General features: G+C 36.6%; 1 protein-coding gene across 1 annotated transcript; it reads right to left on the bottom strand.

Moving 5' to 3' along the window:
- Positions 1-245: 245 nt before the first annotated feature.
- Positions 246-19,956, bottom strand: LOC145579913 (uncharacterized). Its single transcript, XM_081637215.1, has 22 exons — positions 18,748-19,956; positions 15,452-15,567; positions 14,609-14,817; positions 14,336-14,455; positions 13,156-13,284; positions 12,909-13,034; positions 11,028-11,083; positions 10,841-10,940; positions 10,399-10,516; positions 9,629-9,838; positions 7,798-8,128; positions 6,670-6,763; positions 6,191-6,299; positions 5,676-5,947; positions 5,410-5,537; positions 4,825-5,059; positions 4,294-4,482; positions 3,918-4,201; positions 1,519-1,693; positions 1,188-1,430; positions 760-851; positions 246-654 (listed from the first exon to the last, which is right to left on the bottom strand). Exons 1-22 carry the CDS (start codon positions 19,605-19,607, stop codon positions 507-509), a joined length of 4,344 nt encoding a protein of 1,447 aa, XP_081493341.1. The 5' UTR covers positions 19,608-19,956; the 3' UTR covers positions 246-506.
- Between the last annotated feature and the right edge of the window lie 287 nt (positions 19,957-20,243).

The raw sequence follows: 20,243 nt of genomic DNA, 5'->3' as shown, positions 1-20,243 counted from the left end.
AATTAATTTTAGGATAGAACCTCGTTATGGGCTTTTGGATTTCTCTCCCTTGTGTTCTCCCCATCTTGAGGAGATACTTAGGTGTAAGTGTGAGTAGAGTTTGTCTTACATTGATAAAGAATTGTCAATTGTGGGCTTCTGGGATTCTCTCCCTTGTGTCCTCCCCCATCTGTTATAAGTTATAACACCTCTATAAACAGCCGAATGTGAGTACATAGGGCTGTTTACGGAACATTTGACTCATCTCTTATAAATGCACTTGCTATGCATGTATCTTTCAAACTTAACCATTGATGATGTTATTTACAGCATATAGACAAGAAAAAATTAGCTGCTACAAATGAGTCCTCCCCCCACCCAGCAACCCCACACAAAGGGGAAATATACATTTCTCACTACTATTCTAAATTAAAGCCTTATCACAATTTACAAAATGTGAACGGTAAAAATGTAAGAAAATTATAAAGACCTCGGTCCCAATTATCCTTGACAGTACAAAAAAAAAATCATGACTGCCAAAACTGGTCAGGGTCCTTGCTGTATAATGTTAGATCCTGAATCTCCTGGTTTGCGACATGGTAATCGATAAGTCGGGCTTGAAAAAGCTTGCACAAAATTAAACCTGAAGGCAGCACCCACCATTCGCTTTCTTGCCTGCAGTCAAAATATAGTTAAAAATGATAAGACAAAAGTGAACCACAATGTCAAGGACTGAAGGATAATACTACGACAAAAAATATACTAAGTACAATAATTTACCCTTGTCTGCTAAAATTCCAAGAATGGACGTCCCCAGGTTTCTTGCTTGGTTGAATCTTATAATGAACAAGCCCGCAAATTAAAGCAGTGAACTGTCACAGAAATTAATGTAACTTTTAAGCTTCAACATGTTGCTCAGTAATACACACACATAAGAGATTTCATACAGTAAAGCAAGACAATAGAAACATGAAAAAATGATTCAGTGATTAATACAGTTTGTGGTAAAAAGAAAATCCCTATTATAAAAAACATTGACTAATGTTCAATATTTTTTTTTTTTTTTTTTTTTTTTTTGACGGGAATGTTCAATCATTTGACATTGCTTAGAAATTAAACCACATTCAGAGTAGAAGTACTTGACCTGAGCACAACATAGAAATTTCTATAATGTGAATTATAACCATATTGTAAAAGTAGAGACTTACCACATTGATAAAAGAAGTGATGTTCCAAAGAGCATGAATGCGTGCAAGACCAGCAGTTTTTCTAGGTCCTCTGCTGAACAAAGCATTTATCCCAGCGGGAAATGGAAGTAATATTCCAAGAGGAAGGACAAAAAGAACCATAAAAAAGTCCAGAAGTGAAATAGAATATAGCTGAATCAGCGTGAGCACTACCAAGCTAAAATCTGCTAGCAATAGTGTTGAGAGGGCGAGACCAATTAGATCCTGCAATCGCACCACATGAAAGAGCTGTGTAAAAAAAGCTACAGCAATAATTATTGGATTCACGATACTTGCTAAGAAATTGAACTACCTGATGACCAGCGGGCTTGGTATTACATGCTAAAAAGTTGAAAAGACAAGAAATGTTCCAACTATTTTTAAGCATGTGCAAGCTCTTTTCTTGAAGAATATATCCAGGAATTTTTCTATCTACCATCTGGAGTTCAGAGTCTTTCAAGTGGTCCACTTGATCATCTTTATGAACCCTGCATATGTGAAAGAAAATCAATAAAATAAACTCTTACATACATTAAACAAATAGTTTCAACACATACACCACATAGTCACATACAATAGGAGAGAAATAGAAGGTAGACACATAACCAAGGACATGGATTAACCTTTTTTCAGTTGGTACACCCTTAATTATAATTCATACGAAAACATAATTTGGCTGGTCCACAAAAGATCTGCAGGATTTTTTTTTTTTTTTTTTTCCACTTCTTAAATTAAACGGAAATTATATCCTGCACATGGATCAAGATGCACATCATGGCCCCGAATGAACAAAAAGTCCAAAATTACGAGCATTTCGTTCACACTTCTTAAATTAAACAGAAATTATATCCTGCACATGGATCAAGATGCACATCATGGCCCCGAATGAACAAAAAGTCCAAAATTACGAGCATTTCGTTTGTAGACTGAACATATGTTTAAATAGTTACAAATATTATGAACATATATCATGAACATATAGTTCAAAGATCGCAAATCTGTAGTTCAAAATTATAAAAATATAATGATTTTACAGCGGTCATTTGAAAAATGACTACCATATTATTTTAATGATATATAATTGATCGGTTTATTTTTTCACGTTATAAAATGGCCACAACTAGTCTTATACTATCTTCAATGTAAATATAAATTTTGAAAATTTTAATCCAACATAATATAAATATTTTTTGAGAAATTATAAAATAGGAATAAAAATTACGTAAATGAAATTAAAAATTGATAAATCAAAAAAATGGTGATAATACTATTTAATAGCATTAATAAAATAATATAATTAATTACTTGGAAAAAATATATCAATTATGAACTATATAATCATTAAAACATTATGGTAATCATATTTCAAATGGCTACTGTAAAATTTTCAATAAAAATAAGCCAAAAAAAAAAAAAAAAATCAAAATCTTCGAGCTATTATTCATAATAAGGAATATGATAAGTATGTTCAAAGCAAAAATTACAAGCATATAGTTCAACATTATGAACATCGCATATAGTTAACAATCTTTGAACTATATATTTTAAAACTCAGAACAATTTGTTCATTCGGGAGCACAGTGTGCATCATTAATCTTAATCCCAAATGCATGATATAGGGAAGATCGCTAGCAATAACCTACATTGTCCTACATAATTGACCAAATAATAACCTGAAGTCCTGAACTGTACTATAAATAGATTTATCACTGTCCCAGGAGGATTTTGCAGGTGTGGTATTCTTGTTCTTACTCCCCTTATAGCCATTTCTAGATTTTAGACCTTTAACATCCCTGACCGTATTTCCATTACTTCCAACTAGGAGAACTTATCTTTTCTATATGATTGAAGGGGAAGTTTGGTTCACCCACATCAAAAAATAAGTAAGGGATTAGAATCAACAAACTCATACTTGTATAATAGCCAAAAAAAGGGCATTTCAAAACCCATGCCACAAATCCCCTCAAAACCTATAACCTAAAAATCGAAGAGGATAGGTGGATTAGAGAAAAAGCCGCCATCTTTGGAATCAGGGTTAAAATAGTTCATATTATATTTGATTCAATTCATCTTCACACTTGGACCATCACTACCCTACTCCATTGACCCAGTGTTGTCGGCAGCCGGCACCACCGTACCCATCATTATCACCCCCAACATAAAATTGAAATACATATTCCACCATATCGATCATTAAAACTCACCTAATACAATTATCAACAGAGATTTCTTGGAAATGCAATTTTCATCCAACATCTAGAAGCAGGTATGGGTCATTGCCATCATTCCATTAATTACCTAAAACTGTACCTGCTACTAGTCATTAAACTAAGCAGGGGTTAAAGGAGTACACTAGATGAAGGTAATGCCAAACTCCAGCAGCCCAGTATTTCGCTATTACTAGACTATATCCAAAACAAAACAATCTAAACCTAACTCCATTTTTTCAAGAAAAATATATTCTTACAGTGTCTCTCAGTAGTCAGAATAGAACCAAGAGACAACAATTTGGCACAGCATCTATGTTTCTTTTCAATTTCCCCCTTTTTAGCAAGGGGGTTGGGGGGGGGGGGGGGGGGGGGAGGAGTTTTGAGATATGTGTCAAAGTATAAGAGAAGTGAAAGGTCTGAAGAAAGTGGCAATAGAGCATACATGCATTTCAATGCAAGTAAGCATCTGGCATAAATCAGTTCTGCATTCAGCATTTTTTACCTTGATGGTGGCTTCGGAGGAAGGAACCTGTCGATATTACCACCAGATGGCTGGACATTTCTTGCTCGACATACCACAAGACCAAACTGAGAATAGCCAATAGTAGTTGGCTGAAACCATGCCAGATCAACTCTCAAGCCATGGATGCTAATGACAGGGTTCCCTACTGTTTCAAGCCAGTTGACAATAGGTTCAAAGGTTGACTTCAGTTGTCCACGGCGAACAAGACGCAATTGAGCATTGAGACCAGCTACAAGTCGATACCAAACTGTGGGTGGCATAGACTGCAACAGAGTAACAAAAGGGCATATAGTACTCAATCAAAAGTTCACAATCTCACAAGTCTACACTGAATTCAAGCAAAAAAAGTATTTACCTGATTTATAAGGCTAGTTAAAACATTATCATTGTGAAGAGAGAATGGAGCCATATAACTTCCATCGCCTCCAAATATCAATGTCAAAGGTAAACGCTGGTTTAGACGAGGAGGAAGGTCAGATCGTTTTTCATCTCCACCCAGGTAGAAGTCCAGGTATGCAAGCATCAAGTCTGAAGTAGCAGATAACTGGAACAGTAAACCAAGTCAAATCAGGCCAGATAACCTAAATCAAACTACTGATAAGTGAGTTGGTCTAGTCATAGCTGTATTATTATAAACAATCTTCCCAAGTGCGCACATTATATGTAACACTATCATTAATAAAAAAAAATGAAACATCTACACAATTCATATTCATAAATATGTCTTTAAAATATGGGGAAAATAACGTTGAATTGTTAATCTCTGAATACTTTCATTTTTCCATCACCAAATAAAAGATACCCAAACCACCAAGCATACATGGAGGACAAACTCAAGCAGAGTCAAAATTGCTATGGAGAATTGAAAGGAGGTTAAAAAAAAAACCTTCAGCCCTTCATAAAGAGCGCGAGAGCGACACGAACGTAAACAGGAGTGATCATACTCTGAACGCACAAATTCACGTAGTCGCTGTAGCTTCTTTTTTCGACACCACTGCAGCCATGACCATGCCAGTGGATATGCTAGAACAGAGAGAATGCTGTGCACCGATCCTTCCCACCACTGATAAGAAGCAACTCCATTTATCTCATCAACAAAGCGGATAAATGCATCCTCATACCTGCAATTTGGACAATTCTCACAGATTAAAACAAAGTTGCAGCTTAACGCATTCATGTTGATACACAAGCAGGGCTTTTTTTTTTTTTTTGAAAGTTGGGCTCAATTCTTTTTTTGTTTTTTTTTTTTTTGCCAAAAAACATTTACAAAAATATAGCATACCCACTTCATCATCTTGCTATCTCTTCTAAACCCAACCAAAAAGTTTGCACCATTGAACTCTGATTAAGTCACATGTGCTAAAGTCTCTATCAGATGGTAAATAGGAGTTATCATGCTCATACGATATAAAACTAGCTGGTATCTCAAGTAAATAGATGTATGCCACGACAAGAATCAATGGAAACCTACACTATCTCTTTCACTTGATCTGGAGGAGAGTGAGGTAGATGCCATGGCTCACTAAATGTATTCAGGCCCAGGAAATACATTCTATGAACATGGCTCTGTGCTTCCTCATTTCTATTTGTCTCCAACACCTGGAACACAAAGACACTTAACACTTGTCACAAACACATAATAAGGGTGAAAGTTACAGGTGTATTCAAAAGGAAAGGATTAGGAGCAGAAGCAGAAGCTTTGCTAAGACATATAAGAGCCAAGAAATAGATGCCGACCTCATTCAAGGACTCAAGGAAAGGAAAGGAATGGTCTAGTTGAGTACGTCCTCGATGGGGTAATAAACCTGGAATATCATCCCCGGAAGCAAATTTCATCCGCGCAACACTAAGAACTAAAGCCAACAGGATGAGGATACTAAGAAGGAAAAAACAAAACCACCACGGCCCCCCAAATGTGTACACTAACTCTTCCAATGTTGTGCGGCAGTGTGGCATGTGATATCTATCAGATATACACTTGTAAGGACAAGGAGTTTCAGTAACACCACCTGTAAAGAATATAGAGCCAGAGAAAAGTAAAAAAAAAACGTTACCAGCTTCACCCAAAATCTAATGATCTCTGAGGTCCTGAGGCACTATAAATCAATTATACAGCATAGTAAATAAATACAATCTGAGACATCAATTCTCAAGGGCACGAGTTATAAGGAAAGTATTCATAAAAACTAAACAGGTGATAAATAACATAGCACCATACTTGCAAAGTTAAAAACGATGAAAATATGTGATACCTCGTTGATGGGTATACATGCCACGATCTGGAAGCTCATAAGCTGGGCAACTACGACAGAGGGTCGGATCAGACCCGGTGACATTTTTGAATGTGCCAATAGGACATTCCTGTGATACAGTAAAATAAAATTGTCTAAGATGCAATCATCAAAGTATCAAACACATCTGAAAGTATTTTAAAACAACTAATGGCAGGCACTGAGCAAGAAAAAAGCTGACACAAATATCGCAGCCTGCATCCTCTCAGAGCTAACAACAGTTGTAACTAGATGACACTTGGCTGACTTAAGTTAGCTAGATATTCTAATTTTCTAAAGGACATATAGGGAATGAAATTAACACACATAAAAGATCATGAGACAAAAACACTAGAATGAGATACACTCGTCTTATTAAATTCTTCTCGCCATGACAGATTCCATGATGTAAAATGAAACAGACAACCTTCTGGTAATCAACAAGAAAACAGTAAATTCACCTCACAAAAGATTCCATGGAGCCCAATTGGGCATGCCTTTCCAGTGACAGTTCCTTCTTCACCAGGATACCCTTCACTTTTGCCCGGACCACCTCTGTATTAAGAAGCCAATTACTAATTACATACAAACACTGAAATGACCACCAGAACAACAATTAATTTTAAAAAAGCATAACTGAATTATGAACCTAACTAAACCAACGTTAACCAAATGTACAATCCCCCAGACCTCATGAATGCAACCTTATAGTTATCCCTTCCCGATGGCAAGGCTGCTCCCTTGAGCACATAAAACACTGCCAAAAACACTCTCAAGGCTCACCATGACTAGACCTCCTTATGTCTCATCTCAGGGTGAGTCACCACCAACCCTTATAGCCAAATTCAACCACAGTAAGGTTCTGATGGTGCAGCAAGCTCATTAAATGGGGAAGAAGAGACAATGACGAGAGAAAGGAGAGCCTTTTTTTTTGGGGGGGGTGGGGGCAGTGGTTGGATTTTTCTACCTATTCAAAATAAAACAAAATAAAATAAAAGTTTCAAATAGGTGGTTTGCATCTTTATAGAATAAGGAGAGTTACACCAATAAGTACAATTTTTTCATGAAAAACATATGAAGAGAAATAATTAATCCCCTAATTATAGTCTAAGAATTATTCCCAAGTATTTTATTGGCTCCAGAGCAAAGAAAACTTTAGAAAATAGATATATGGCCAATATGGGTCACTATGATAGACTAGTGCACCTTGGCCCTCGCTTTCCTTCATGGGGTTCTTGGGTTGCTCTATTATGATGTAAAGCAGGACGAGACTTTTTCTATTGCATTTTTTATTCTTCAGAGATTCTTTGGAGGACTCCTGTCTCCAACTATTGCAATCTCTTCTAGTTCATTTTATCCACAAACTTTTACTTTTTCTTAAAGAAACTTGTTGTCATACCATGAATTGCACTCATTCCAAGCATGCCTTTGATATAAGAGCATAAAGGGAAAAACTAACCAGACATCCAAACAGGAATGTAACAACCACAGATACCACATACCAAGTATAAGTGCACGACATCAGTGAGCAATATATACTAGAATAGATATAATATAAAAAACCCAATAGTTGACAGCTGGATACTAACCGAACAAGGATTCTGCCACTCACACTAGCAATGGGCTGGTACTTATCTGCAACTGGAATGTCTGACCAATGAAAATGGACCCTTCCTCCACCGCCGCCACCACCACCATTTGGGCTACCATTTCCTCCAACAGCTGAAACAGCAGAATAATTCCCAAGATGCAATGTTTGAACAAATACAAGAATGGTTCCACCAGAACCACCACCTGGGCCATTACTTGCATACATTGCACCTCTTTGCTTTGTTATACCTTCTTCACAACTCTGCCCATCAGCAATTAATGAACCCTCAATAATCATACTTGGCAAAGAGTGCTCCAGGGACCCCATCACTGATCATGATGAAAAAAAAGTATTTAAAAAAAATAAATAAATATACATTATATATAGGGTAATGAGAATCCTAAGAAAGAAAATATAATCTCTACTTTTCTACAGCATATAACACAACAAACCTAGAAGGTAAGAAAGGGTACATCTGATAATACTACAACCAAGATAAAAGAAGAGATATGTGTTCCAGTTGAGATGTACAGTAGAAAATCAGAAGATAACATGGATATTTTATCTGAAATCTGATTAATGAATTAGATTCCACCATACCTAGAGCTGAAACTCTGAAAGGGGGCACAAACATCTAAAAGATGCTCCAGGAGAATGAACGTTTACAAACTCTGACATGGAACAAGTGTAAGTATTTTTTGATGGGAGACAAATGCAAGTTTCTTCCCAACAAATGCTTATTCGAAGTTGCTAGAAACTACAATAAGCCAGAATGTCCAACTTAATTCTCCACCAAAGAAAATTGGAGAGTGCGGGGTCAACTATATGTAAACCACAACTCAATAGGGTTGGCTCCATTCTAATGACAGCCATTTTGTTCCAGTTCTGGGAATATAGAAATTCAGAAGTTATAGTTTTACCCCAAAAATAATCATACTTCAGGCCAAAATCAAACGCATATTGTATAGATGTAGAAGCCACTTCCAAGAAAAATCAAGCACAATTAACTTCTATATCTCAAAAAACAAAGCATTGTAAAGTTGTACTTCCACCACCAGATAATTATTCTACATAATAAGTTAAGAGGGATACCACAAGATAGGCAGAATGCAAGTACAATTAAAAATTACATCAATGATTTGCGCAAAAGCGCAAGGGGCGGGGGTGTCCTTAACCCATCCTCAGAGATGCATTAAGATGATTTTTGAATGTCTACTTAGCACTGTAATTGAGATTGACAAAAACAGGAAACAAACATGAAACATCTATCAAAGACAGGAAACAAACATGAAACATCTATCATTAGTGTTGTAGATATTATAGATACATGGAATCTACCAGAGGAGCAACAGCAAAGACACTTGTTCAATGACCTGGTCTCTTTTAGGAAATTTCATGACTAACAGCAAAGGTGTAGTATAACTAAAGTCCTGGATAGCAACACAAACATCACAAGGTGAACTAAAGATACTTGTCCCGCATGTGCAACTGTCAAGAGCTTGAATCAACAGATGATGCACGTAGTTCTTGACACATGTCATGCATGTTTGCCAGAATTAGCCATAAGACGGGATAATGAGGGTATATATTTTCTCATCCTCAATACATATATGGAAATGAAATAACTCATCTTTATAGAGCATTCTGCTTGATATACAAGTCGAACCTTTTTCTTTTGTCAAAATACTTCAGCAATGATAAATAAAACATCAATCTACCCCACTGACTCTAGCAAAACAAAGAGATCAAGGAAGAAGATAAAAAGAATAAGGAAATATCCATACAAGGCTGTAACTCTTATTTATTCAAAACCAAAATGTAAAGCATACCAATGATACCACCACCAGCAGTTGATCCTGGTAAACTACTGTTTCCGCTACCACTACCGAGTTCGCATGGCAAATCAGCATCTCCATACGCACCACCACCATCAGCAAATTTCCCATCACAAAATCCATCTCCACCTCTGCCCCCATGTCCTCCACCCCCTCCAAGACCATTGCTGGAAAGGTTTCCTCGACCAACACCTCCTATGCAGCCTACACACATAGCAAGAAAGCATCACTCCTAAAATACATATTCCAACTCCCAATCTGTCATGATAACCAAAGGAAAATAAATAAAGACCGAGAGAAAAAGAAAAGGGGCCGGGGGATTATAAATTCTTCAAGGAAAAAGAAACACAGTACAATCTTCGACTAACCAATTAGTTCTCTCGTACTCCCCAGCTTATGAGAATCATACAGCATCAAGTTAACCAACTTGGTTGAAAAAGATGAAGAAATTAAGACTCTGTTTTGATCAAAAACATTTTCTATTGTTGTTTGGTTCGTAAAGGGTGGAAAATAATTTTCCCAAAGGTGGAGAATAGTTTACCCAAGAGTGGAAAATCCTTTTGAAAGGAATGCCACATTTTCCTTCCTACCACCAACATCCCTTTTTTATCTTCCCATCCATCTTAAACTCACATTATTTTCTTTGTCTAATATATTCTTCTTGTCTTGTAAGAAACAAACAAAGAAACACTGTTTTTACAATTATGCAGCTTTCCCTCTGATACTTGTCAAATAAATTAACAGGAGAGACCTAAGAGCAATACCCAATCCAGATGCACTAATCATTCCCGTATGTGGAACGGACACAGATCTGACCCAATGGAAATGAACAACGGATCCTTCTACAACACCTTCAATGCTAACATCTTCAACACGACAAATCTGCATTATAAAACTTTGTCAGAGGGATATGAATGTGTGCCGACAAGAGTGAGCAAACAAGGATTATCACTCCAATATGGATAAAAGAAGCTTCTCTACAGCAATAAAAGAAGCTTCTCTACAGCAAAAGTCAATATTCCATGTCATTGTTGAGTCTCCATACCCCCCTACCCTCTTTGGTAACTCCACCGCCCCCCTCCCCCCCCCCCTCTCTCCCCCCACAAACACACACAAAAAAAGGAAAAATAAAAATAAATTAATAAAAAAACAAAGCACTTTATCTAGATCAGACTTGGCAAAGCTATTGTTCTTATTAATCTATACCTGTAAGGTGAAGGGCAGTGAGGAGTTCACATTACAATCTTCAGGTGGATGAAGTATTTCCACAGGGCATTCTTGCCGGTCACAATACAGATCTGGGGAACTGGGAAAACCACAAGGTGCAAAGTAAGCAGAAAATATATCTTGAGGAACCTAAAAAATGGTTTCAAAGGCCAGAAGACTAGCTTACGCATCATGATTGCTCGCCCTTACCAAAGGACCTCGCAAAATTGATTCTTGCCCAACCTTCATAAACAACAAATGTCATTTAAAAACATTAATAAATAAATTACAAATGGTTTCTCAAGAAAAACAAATGAATCTATTAATATTGATATTAGGCTTGATGAAAACTGAACACCCACACCTATGACATCTTACTATCTTAGAAACTACTCCTAGAGTTTCCCAAAGATGGTTACACTTTCCTTTTTTAGCCGACTTTACACTTCACTTTCTATGGGCAAAATTAATTTATTACTTCTTTCTCCACTTAACTTATTTATTATGCTTTCCTTACAACATTCCACTACTAGTTATTTTATTCATAACTAACAACTTCCACTACTTACAGTGCTCTATTATTTTTTTTCTTACAGCTCACTACATAATCATTTTCTTCGTTTTTGTGTAAAAAATGAATTGTAACAATCTTGAAAAAATGACAGTACCCCTTGAAATTATATTTCCATTTGTCAATACATAAGCAAGCTTCTATTGTAGAAAGGGATAACATATAAATGGTGAACAAGATGTCCTCAATGTAACATGAGAGCCTAAAAAATATAAAAAAGGTCTAGAGAGCTCAAGCCCACTTAAGCAATCCTTTTTTCCCAGACAATTAACATCATAAATAATACCAAACTTCAACTTTCTAGTACCACATTCCAATTTACTCCCAGGATTAAGTCTAAGTAAATAACAAGCCTCAGCTATTTTATCATTGAGTTAACTCATATGGTAATTCATTTCCATGGAGTACATTTAACGTACATATCCTATCAAACAATCAGACAAACAGACAGACGGTAATGACTACGACAATTATGTTCAGCAAATAACTCATTTTCTCACTCATCAATTGTCATGCACACATCAAGGAAGTTAGGATTGAGATTCAACATTGGATTGGTAAGGGGGATAGGATCGGATCAGATCGTAAAATTATAAGATCCTACTAAATAAAAAATAAAATAAAATAAAAAAATAAAAAAAAAAGTGATAATATTGCTACAGTGCAATACAAAATTGCATGTTTAGCAGTATTAATCATAAAGACATTGTTTTTGTTTTTGCTTACATAAGGCTAATACTTCAGATTTATCAAGTGTACATACAGTTCAAATCTATAACACAAGTTGTAATTGATAATGTATGGCAAGATTGTCGAAAATAAATCTTTACAATTAATAAACTTCAAAAATTTATTAATATAAAAGCACATTTTGTGAATATAAATTAACTAGTAATAGAAATCATGTTTAAAAGGTCAGAATGTTAATTTATTGTTATACGTAGGATCGGATCGGTAGATCGCAAGATCGTAGAATCGCATTATGACCCTATCATCCAAACTTATTTTTAAGTAATGATCGTAAGATCCTATTAATGACTTGGTTAGGAGTTAGGAAGGATATGAAGCATATGGATTCGCATGAGAATGAGGTATTCGATCGTAAGGGATGGAGGAGGAAGATTTTTGTGGATGACGATATGGAATAATCACTTTTGGTTCATGTAGCCGACCCCAATTATGGTATTAAGCTCTGATTAATTGATCGATCGATCGTAAGATCCTATTAATATTAAGATCATACTTAAGATCCGGATCGGTGACATGTTTATGGATTGTAGAATCATAGGATCGTAAGATCCAAATCAGGACTTAAACAACCTCACACACATTTCATTTAGTCAACATAATTTTAGACTCCTTTATTATTTGTTTGTTTTTATTTCATTGAGAAACAAGACATTAGAATAAAAACAAACAAATGCATGCTAGATTAAAAATGATAAGAGACTGCCAAACCACATTTCGATTATATGACATTGGAGCAAAGGAACTCACATAGATACTGAAAAATAACGAAAGGACAAGACGTTGAGCCTCAATAACATTTCCAGGGCCAGTCAAATTCAAGAATCCTTGTCCGTGAACTCCCAGATTTGCTGAAGAATGTATTGCAGACGATTCCTAGAGACCAGAAAAAATGAGCAAACCAGTAATCCCAGTATGGGTGTTATGTCTCAGCTAGAGTCGCTACAGTTGCTACAACTGAATAGTAAAACAGTAATAAATGACAAATGGTAATTACCTTGAGAACCAGTAGATTGCTGACCTCAAGAAGAGAAGTAGCCACAATTGCATCACCGCTGCCATCTATCAACATTTGTGAGTTCAGCATGAGGTGCATCTTTACAGTCATGCGTAAGGCACCATATACCTGAGAGTAAATTATAGAATCATAGTAAATTATCAGACTTCTCACAATAGAACAAATTCAAATAGTGAACGATGAAAGAAAAACCATCAACATGATTACAAACCAAAAATTTTGAATACTACAAAATTGCAACAGGTTGCAAAAATGCAAACAAATGAGCATAGTGCAACATACGAATATACAAGATTTGTTGCATACTAATTTAGCACATACACATCTTCAATGAAACGATTGTTGTCGCTTGCATGAAACATGATGTTCTCTCTACCTATAGTCAATTTTATATCAACATTAAGGTTACTTCAGTTTTTTAATTATTTTAAAATAAAAACTTTACACAGAATTTACAGCATACTACAAATAAATTCAATTTCACAGCGTAAAGGGCAAAAAATAGATATTGAGATTCGTGATGGGACCTCAGGCATACTATAATATTTGTCAATTAGAGTTGAATAAAAAGAAGAGATTGTGTTTTGAGAGAAAAAGAACACGGAGAGAGAAAACTGTCATTAAAAAAAATGAAATAAAATATAAATAAAATAATAAAAAAAAAATTAGACAGCACTCCTCACTTCTGCTATTTCAGACCAAAGCAAGCTGCCTTGAAACATTAGTGAACCAACAACCAGAGAGGCCAAAAACATCTCTTACTCCAAAGGATAAAATAGAAAAAGTTGTTTTGGGAAGATCGTAGAGATGTATACTGGTGTAAAACACCAAACAATAGCTGAGATAGAACAGTGCCTACATAAGAACCAAATCCTTCACTGTCAAGAAGCAGCAATTCAGAGTTATAGACCACAGGCATATAAAAACATCACATGTATGCAATTTGGTGTATGTTTGACAGGTGATCTTATCATTAGCCCTTCAATGGACTAATAAGCAATTAACAGAGAAATTCCAAAAGTAATACAGCAGGCTCAGTGATGCTGAACTTCTTCATCATAGGTTGATTGGTTATGGCTTCCTCTTTCAAATTGTCAGCCTTTAGAAGGCCTTTAACCACTATAAACTTAGTGACAGTAAAAAGATAAATGGAGCATACCTTAATCAACGAGTCACTCATCAAGAGTTCTTCTGCAATTAGTTCGAATGCTGATGATGCATAATGTGCGAGGCCAAAGGTTAAAGCTGCGCCGGAGGACAGAGTAAGCTGTCCTTGGACCTGTTTAAATTACAATTATACATAATTCAAATCAAGATGAAACAAGAAGTAACACTGAGTAAGATCTAACACTTGCGTCAAGACGAAAGATATATCCCTTCCACAAAGGCTAAACACCAAATTAATCACATTACTAGTCAACACATTGTTTACCTGCACACGACTCCAAAACAAAGGAACTGTAGCCTTTGCCTGATTTTGTATGTAAACATTTGACCACAGTGGCTGATAAGGGAATTCTAGAAGAAGTGTATTTGTGTCTGTTGACAAGTTGTGATTATCGATAGTCAGCCTCCGAGGAACAAAATCATAAAATGTACCAGCACCACCTGAGTTTTTAGGGCAACCAAAACTTCTCCCTCCTATAAATAAAATAAAAAAATTTAAAAAAAAAAATCAATATATGCCTAAGTAGTAAGAATAGCATGCATAAACAAATAGGTGAGACTGGACACGGGCAAGATCTATGATTCCACGGACAAGAAAAACTAACTACCATCTTATAAATTCTGTCCACAACCTCCTAAATTGAACATAAAATTAAAGGCGGCAGTACTACGTCATGGGAACTATGAGCCCTGTAAATTTCCAAAGTTACATAATAGATCAGGAGGTAGTGTAACTAAATTCAGCAATACAAAGGACAGAATTTAAGACATTTGATCGTAAATGTTCATGAATGAAGTTAGCAATACAACAGGTACTTGGGAGGTTCAGCAGCAATATTAGAACACAGTCACAAAAAAGCAGGTCAGCTACTGAGTTTATTGTCACCGTTGCATAAGAAATCTGAGCAATATTTGATCAGTAACAAGTTTATGCTGGATCTCAAAAACCTAAATCTTCCACTAAATATTTTATTTATCTTTTCTTCCTACAAGTCCAGAGCAGAAAAGCAAATGGTTCTTGTTGACAGCAGTAGTCATAAATCTTATCGATACATTTAGGAAATTAGCATATATAAAATTACTGAAGGTAGCATCAAGGAATTGTTACCGTGAACATAATATTCTTGATCATCATGCCTGCTAAAGATGTTGATAGAAACTCTTCCACCACCTCCTCCAGCAAAGCCATCACCTCCAGATGCACTTACCCGGCCATTTCCAGCCCTGCTCTTTGCAAGGAAAATTATAAGGGTAGATCCAACTAACAGATTGTAGCGGCAAGGCATAGAAAATGAAAATCAATGTGGTATGCTACTATGCTTGCAATGCTGTCCTAAAAGGTTGGTAATTCCGAGAAAGGGTGGAAGAAGACACTATTGAAAGGAACAGAAGCAGAGAGGAACAACAGTTCAACCAACCCATCCTCAACCATATCCTATGCTTGAATTAATGTCCCTCTACAGACAACATAAATTCAAACAGCACCAAGCACATTGTACTGATTCAGCAATCCAATTGACGTAATATAACTTCTGAAAGAGAGGAAAGCTTCCCTCCTGTACATTCTTCTCCCTTCCATAAAGATGTCCCAAAAGGTTGGTAATTCCGAGAAAGGGTGGAAGAAGACACTATTGAAAGGAGCAGAAGCAGAGAGGAACAACAGTTCAACCAACGCATTCTCAACCATATCCTATGCTTGAGTTATTGTCCCTCCAGAGACAACATAAATTCAAACAGCACCAATCACATTCTACTGATTCAGCAATCCCACTGACGTAATTTAACTTCTAGACAAGAGGAAAGCTTTCCTCCTCATACATTCTTCTCCCTTCCATAAAGATGTCTCCCTTATCTTAACAATTAATCAGAATAAACAAATTTCATGCATTGTGTTCCTTGGACAAAAGAATGACCGGGCACTTGGGCAATCTCATTCCTTATAGAGCCATAATTGATGTCTGGCTTATAAAGAAGTCATACTGGAGGGGAATATGAGGGAATATAATGAAACACTATTGGAGCTTGAACAATATTATATGAGTTTGTAAATACTATATTGTAAATGAAATATAACAGAAAGCTGCACATCGGAATAATTTATACTCTTACTTATAAGAATACATAGGGGTCTGAGTTAAAGTTTGAACAATAAAACAGTTGACACTACAATCGCTAACTAGAGAAGAAACTCGGCTGCAAAACCAAAGTGAAGATCCAAATCTATGACTAAATCAATACAAGTTAAAGAACTAAAAAATTGATGTACAGAAGCAACATTTCAAGCCCCTTATCAAGTCCCTGTTGAAGGGTTGTGACCTATGTTACTCGGACTCTTCATTTTACCTCAAGTACCCGTGTCGGACCCTCGACTCTCGGACATGGGTATGACACATGGACACTTCATTTTAGTTGGAAATCATAGAATTTTTTCACAAAATAGCCGAGTCGGACACTTGGACACGTACCCGTGTCGGACATGGGTACCAAGTCCGAGTAACATAGGTTGTGACCTTGTACTTTCCAAATATCTTCTTACCTCTTCCCTCAAGCTCCCTCAACGAGCTCAGCTATTTAATTTCTATTAGTCCCCCACTCACATCCCAAACACACAATACTGAGTATAACATCCACCCTGACCTAGAGAGTGAGAGCAAGAGAGAGATGAGATTTTTCTAAATGTACTACAACCAGTTAAACCTGTCACTATACCCAACTCCTCTCACTTAGAAATAGCATAAAAAACAAAATGGGGAATAAAAGTATCATGAAAAAATCAAAAAGCATGTCTCCTATCAATCTGCCATCGAATGGTTTGAGGTCAAGAAGCATCTAGCCTTACCCCTAACAAAAAAAGGAAATTATAAAATAAAAAAAAGAAATTTAAAAAAAAAAAAAAAAAAAAGTAACTTAGCATTTTCAAAAATAATTAACTTAAGAAGGGAGGAGAGTTGGACCACTAGCAATCTAGCATGCCTATCTCAACTCTAAACAAAGGCCCTACTTGAATTTCATTGTGATACTAACAGTAACAAATTCATTACCCTGATGCCTCTAAAATAGGCTCTTGCCTTGGTTGGGGCAAGTGGATCAATAGTAACCAACATTCCAGGTGCAACAGCTTAGAGGTTGTTTCTAACTAACCCTTAATCTAATAACAATGACCTTCTACAGCATGAAACCTGCAACACCACAATTCCTATCCAAGCCTCATTTTTCATTCATGGTTCTTCCACTAGATTATGTGATAATATCCCTAAATTGTTTAACTAGACACTCCAGAGAGCAAGCACTCTGACTAGAATTTGAAATGCAAGGAGTTGAAGCTTTGAATGTCAGGTATAATTGTAACCTTAAAAAAAGATCCTGGCAAGATACAACTGGAACAATAACCAATATTTAGAGCACAAAACAGAAGTTTTGTGGCAGTTTTGGGGGGTGGGGTGGGGTGGGGTGGGGGGGGGGGGGGGGGGGGGGGCGGGGTGGCATGCTGCAGAGTGCAGACCAAGGGGTTGACAAAGGATTACTGAACAGCAAAGATCATTCCCCGAAATTCTAAGAACAATATATAGAAGTAAGGCATAACAGATGAAATAAGTCCACTCAATTGTCACCTGAAGTTCTAGGTCAAAACCAGATGCTGAAAAGCACCATGGGCTCTACAAGAAAGCAATGCCAAGAGAAGACAGCCAGGGTGTGCCATAGTACAATTGAAAAGCGCCTCGGAAGATATGGCAGTGGACGGCACCTAAATCCAAACTAATACAAGGACTTGCAACACAACCTGAAGGGTGGTGATATCATGCATCTTTCATCTTTTAGTTATGCCATATCCTTTCATGACGATATGGGGCTTGAAATGCTGCTTATATACATTAGTTTTTTTTGTTCAAATATGCATCTTTTAGTCCTGACAAGGATTTTAACAACATAATAGGCCATAATGCCATAAACTTTCATGACAATATAGCCTAAGAGGCTAAAATAGTAATTAAGAGATGAAGGACCAAATCCAAATTCTGCTTAAAATCCAGGAAAAAACTTTGCTCCAACAAAATAATGCTGAGGCAAGCAAAGCCAACGTCAAAAATCTATATACCAAAGTCACAAGATATTAGGTCTAAAAACCCTGAACTCTTTACTGTTGTTATATTTCTTACTCGAATAACAGACATAGATAATCAATAAAATTTGTAACCATTTAAAAAACTAAAAAAAAAAAAAAAAAGCCATCTCATATGATCATAAAAACGTCCCAAACATCTAACTCGCCCACATAAAGGATTATAAGTAGGTAAAAAGTTTCATAACAATATAGCCTGTAATAATATATCATGATACTTAACTAAATTCAGAAGGGGGAAAAAATCAACATAAAAATCTATTATTAGAGGAAGCAGAACATACATTTTAGAAGCCTTTATAAATACGCTACCACCTGATCCTCCTCCCCCTTTGATACCCGTGGTGCCGCCATCGGCCAGAAGACTCCCATCCATTTCAATTGAACCAGTCATATTTAACAGTATCCTCCCACCACCTCCACCACCGAAATTCTCCCCCTTACTTGTAGTCCCACCACGGCTGCCAAAACTCCACGGCTTGTCTACCTCAGACCAAGCATAGGCATCCCCACCCCACACATCCTCAGGAAGCTTTGAATTGTCTGCCAAACAATTAGCACCCCTCCCACCATGCCCGCCACCGGCACCCTGCACCCCTACAGGAGTCCCGCTCGTCTGTGCAGGCGGAGGACCCCCCAAAGCACTAACATTAACTAAAGAACCTTCAAGAAAACTCGCATTCTCAGCCACAACCCAGAAAGCTCCAGCAACTACAGTAGCATTCCTACCCAACTGAAATTCACCGCTCAAATTAACAGTTATTGAACACCCAGCAACAGGGCAACTAATAATCACACCAGAATCAATCTCTAAATTACCACTCCCTTTTATATACAAATCATTTGATAATTCTAAGCTAGAATTAAGCTTACAAACATTCTCAAGCGATCCAAAACCCCTAAGATCACCTTCACACGACGCCGAAGGCGGTAACGGTGGAAGCACCGGAGGCGGCGGCGTCGGAGGAGAGTAATCCCCATGAAATTGATACGAATTCTCAACCCCACTTCCAATAATCGAAAACCCATCACCATCATCATCATCATCAATTGAATCAATTGCAAAAGTATAATTCAAATTCAACCCAACTATAATAATCATGATACCCACAAAAAATCCCAAATCTGTGCATATTCTCGACATTATAGCTCATGTAACTGACAAAAATTGAAACCCCAGAATAAAAATCAGAGTAAACCCTAATCAGAAACAATGATCAATTCCAAGAATTGATAATAAAAATGGGGAAAAGGGTATGAGAGAGAAAGAGGAGTGAGAGTAAAGGAGTGACGTCGAAGGAGAAAGGAAGTGAAAGTGTGTACTGTAATAATAAGGAAGAAGCAGTAATACCCAGGAAAGAACCCAACTGAGCTTTCCTGGGTTTCGTTGATTAGGATAGAGAGAGAAGCAAGAGAGAGACACTTGGGTGTATTTATTTTTATAATTCCATTTTTGTTGATTTTTTTGCTTTTGTTTTTCGCTTTCTTGCTTCCTTTTTCTGGCTTTTTTCTAGTTTTATTATTTTATCTCTTGGCCGGTTTGGTATACAATAAGGAATTCAGGTCTTCAGGATGGAGTTTTCATGAGGTGAGTAGGTGATAGTGACACATTGACACGTATGTTACTCCATCCGTTCGAAAATATTATTTTCTGCGTTTTCTTTTACTCATCTAATTTGAAATTATAAGAGATTCCAATAAAAATACGTTGTAAAGTTTCACATTAACCGTTTTTCTATACTTCAAAGCATTATAGTCGTATAGGATCTTGTTATTTGTT

The sequence above is a fragment of the Chenopodium album genome, chromosome 14 (genome assembly GCF_948465745.1).
Source record: "Chenopodium album chromosome 14, dcCheAlbu1.1, whole genome shotgun sequence".
In the NCBI taxonomy this organism is placed as follows: Eukaryota; Viridiplantae; Streptophyta; class Magnoliopsida; order Caryophyllales; family Amaranthaceae; genus Chenopodium; species Chenopodium album.
Note: the sequence above shows the minus strand (reverse complement) of the source record. Positions and strands in the feature narration are given on the sequence as shown.

Coding starts and splice junctions, on each gene's coding strand:
- LOC145579913 (XM_081637215.1), bottom strand. CDS start 19,607: ATGTCGAGAATATGCACAGATTTGGGATTTTTTGTGGGTATCATGATT. Junction 6,300..6,669: donor TCCATGGAATCTTTTGTGAG/GTGAATTTACTG, acceptor ACTGTATCACAG/GAATGTCCTATTGGCACATT. Junction 1,694..3,917: donor CCTCCGAAGCCACCATCAAG/GTAAAAAATGCT, acceptor TCACATATGCAG/GGTTCATAAAGATGATCAAG.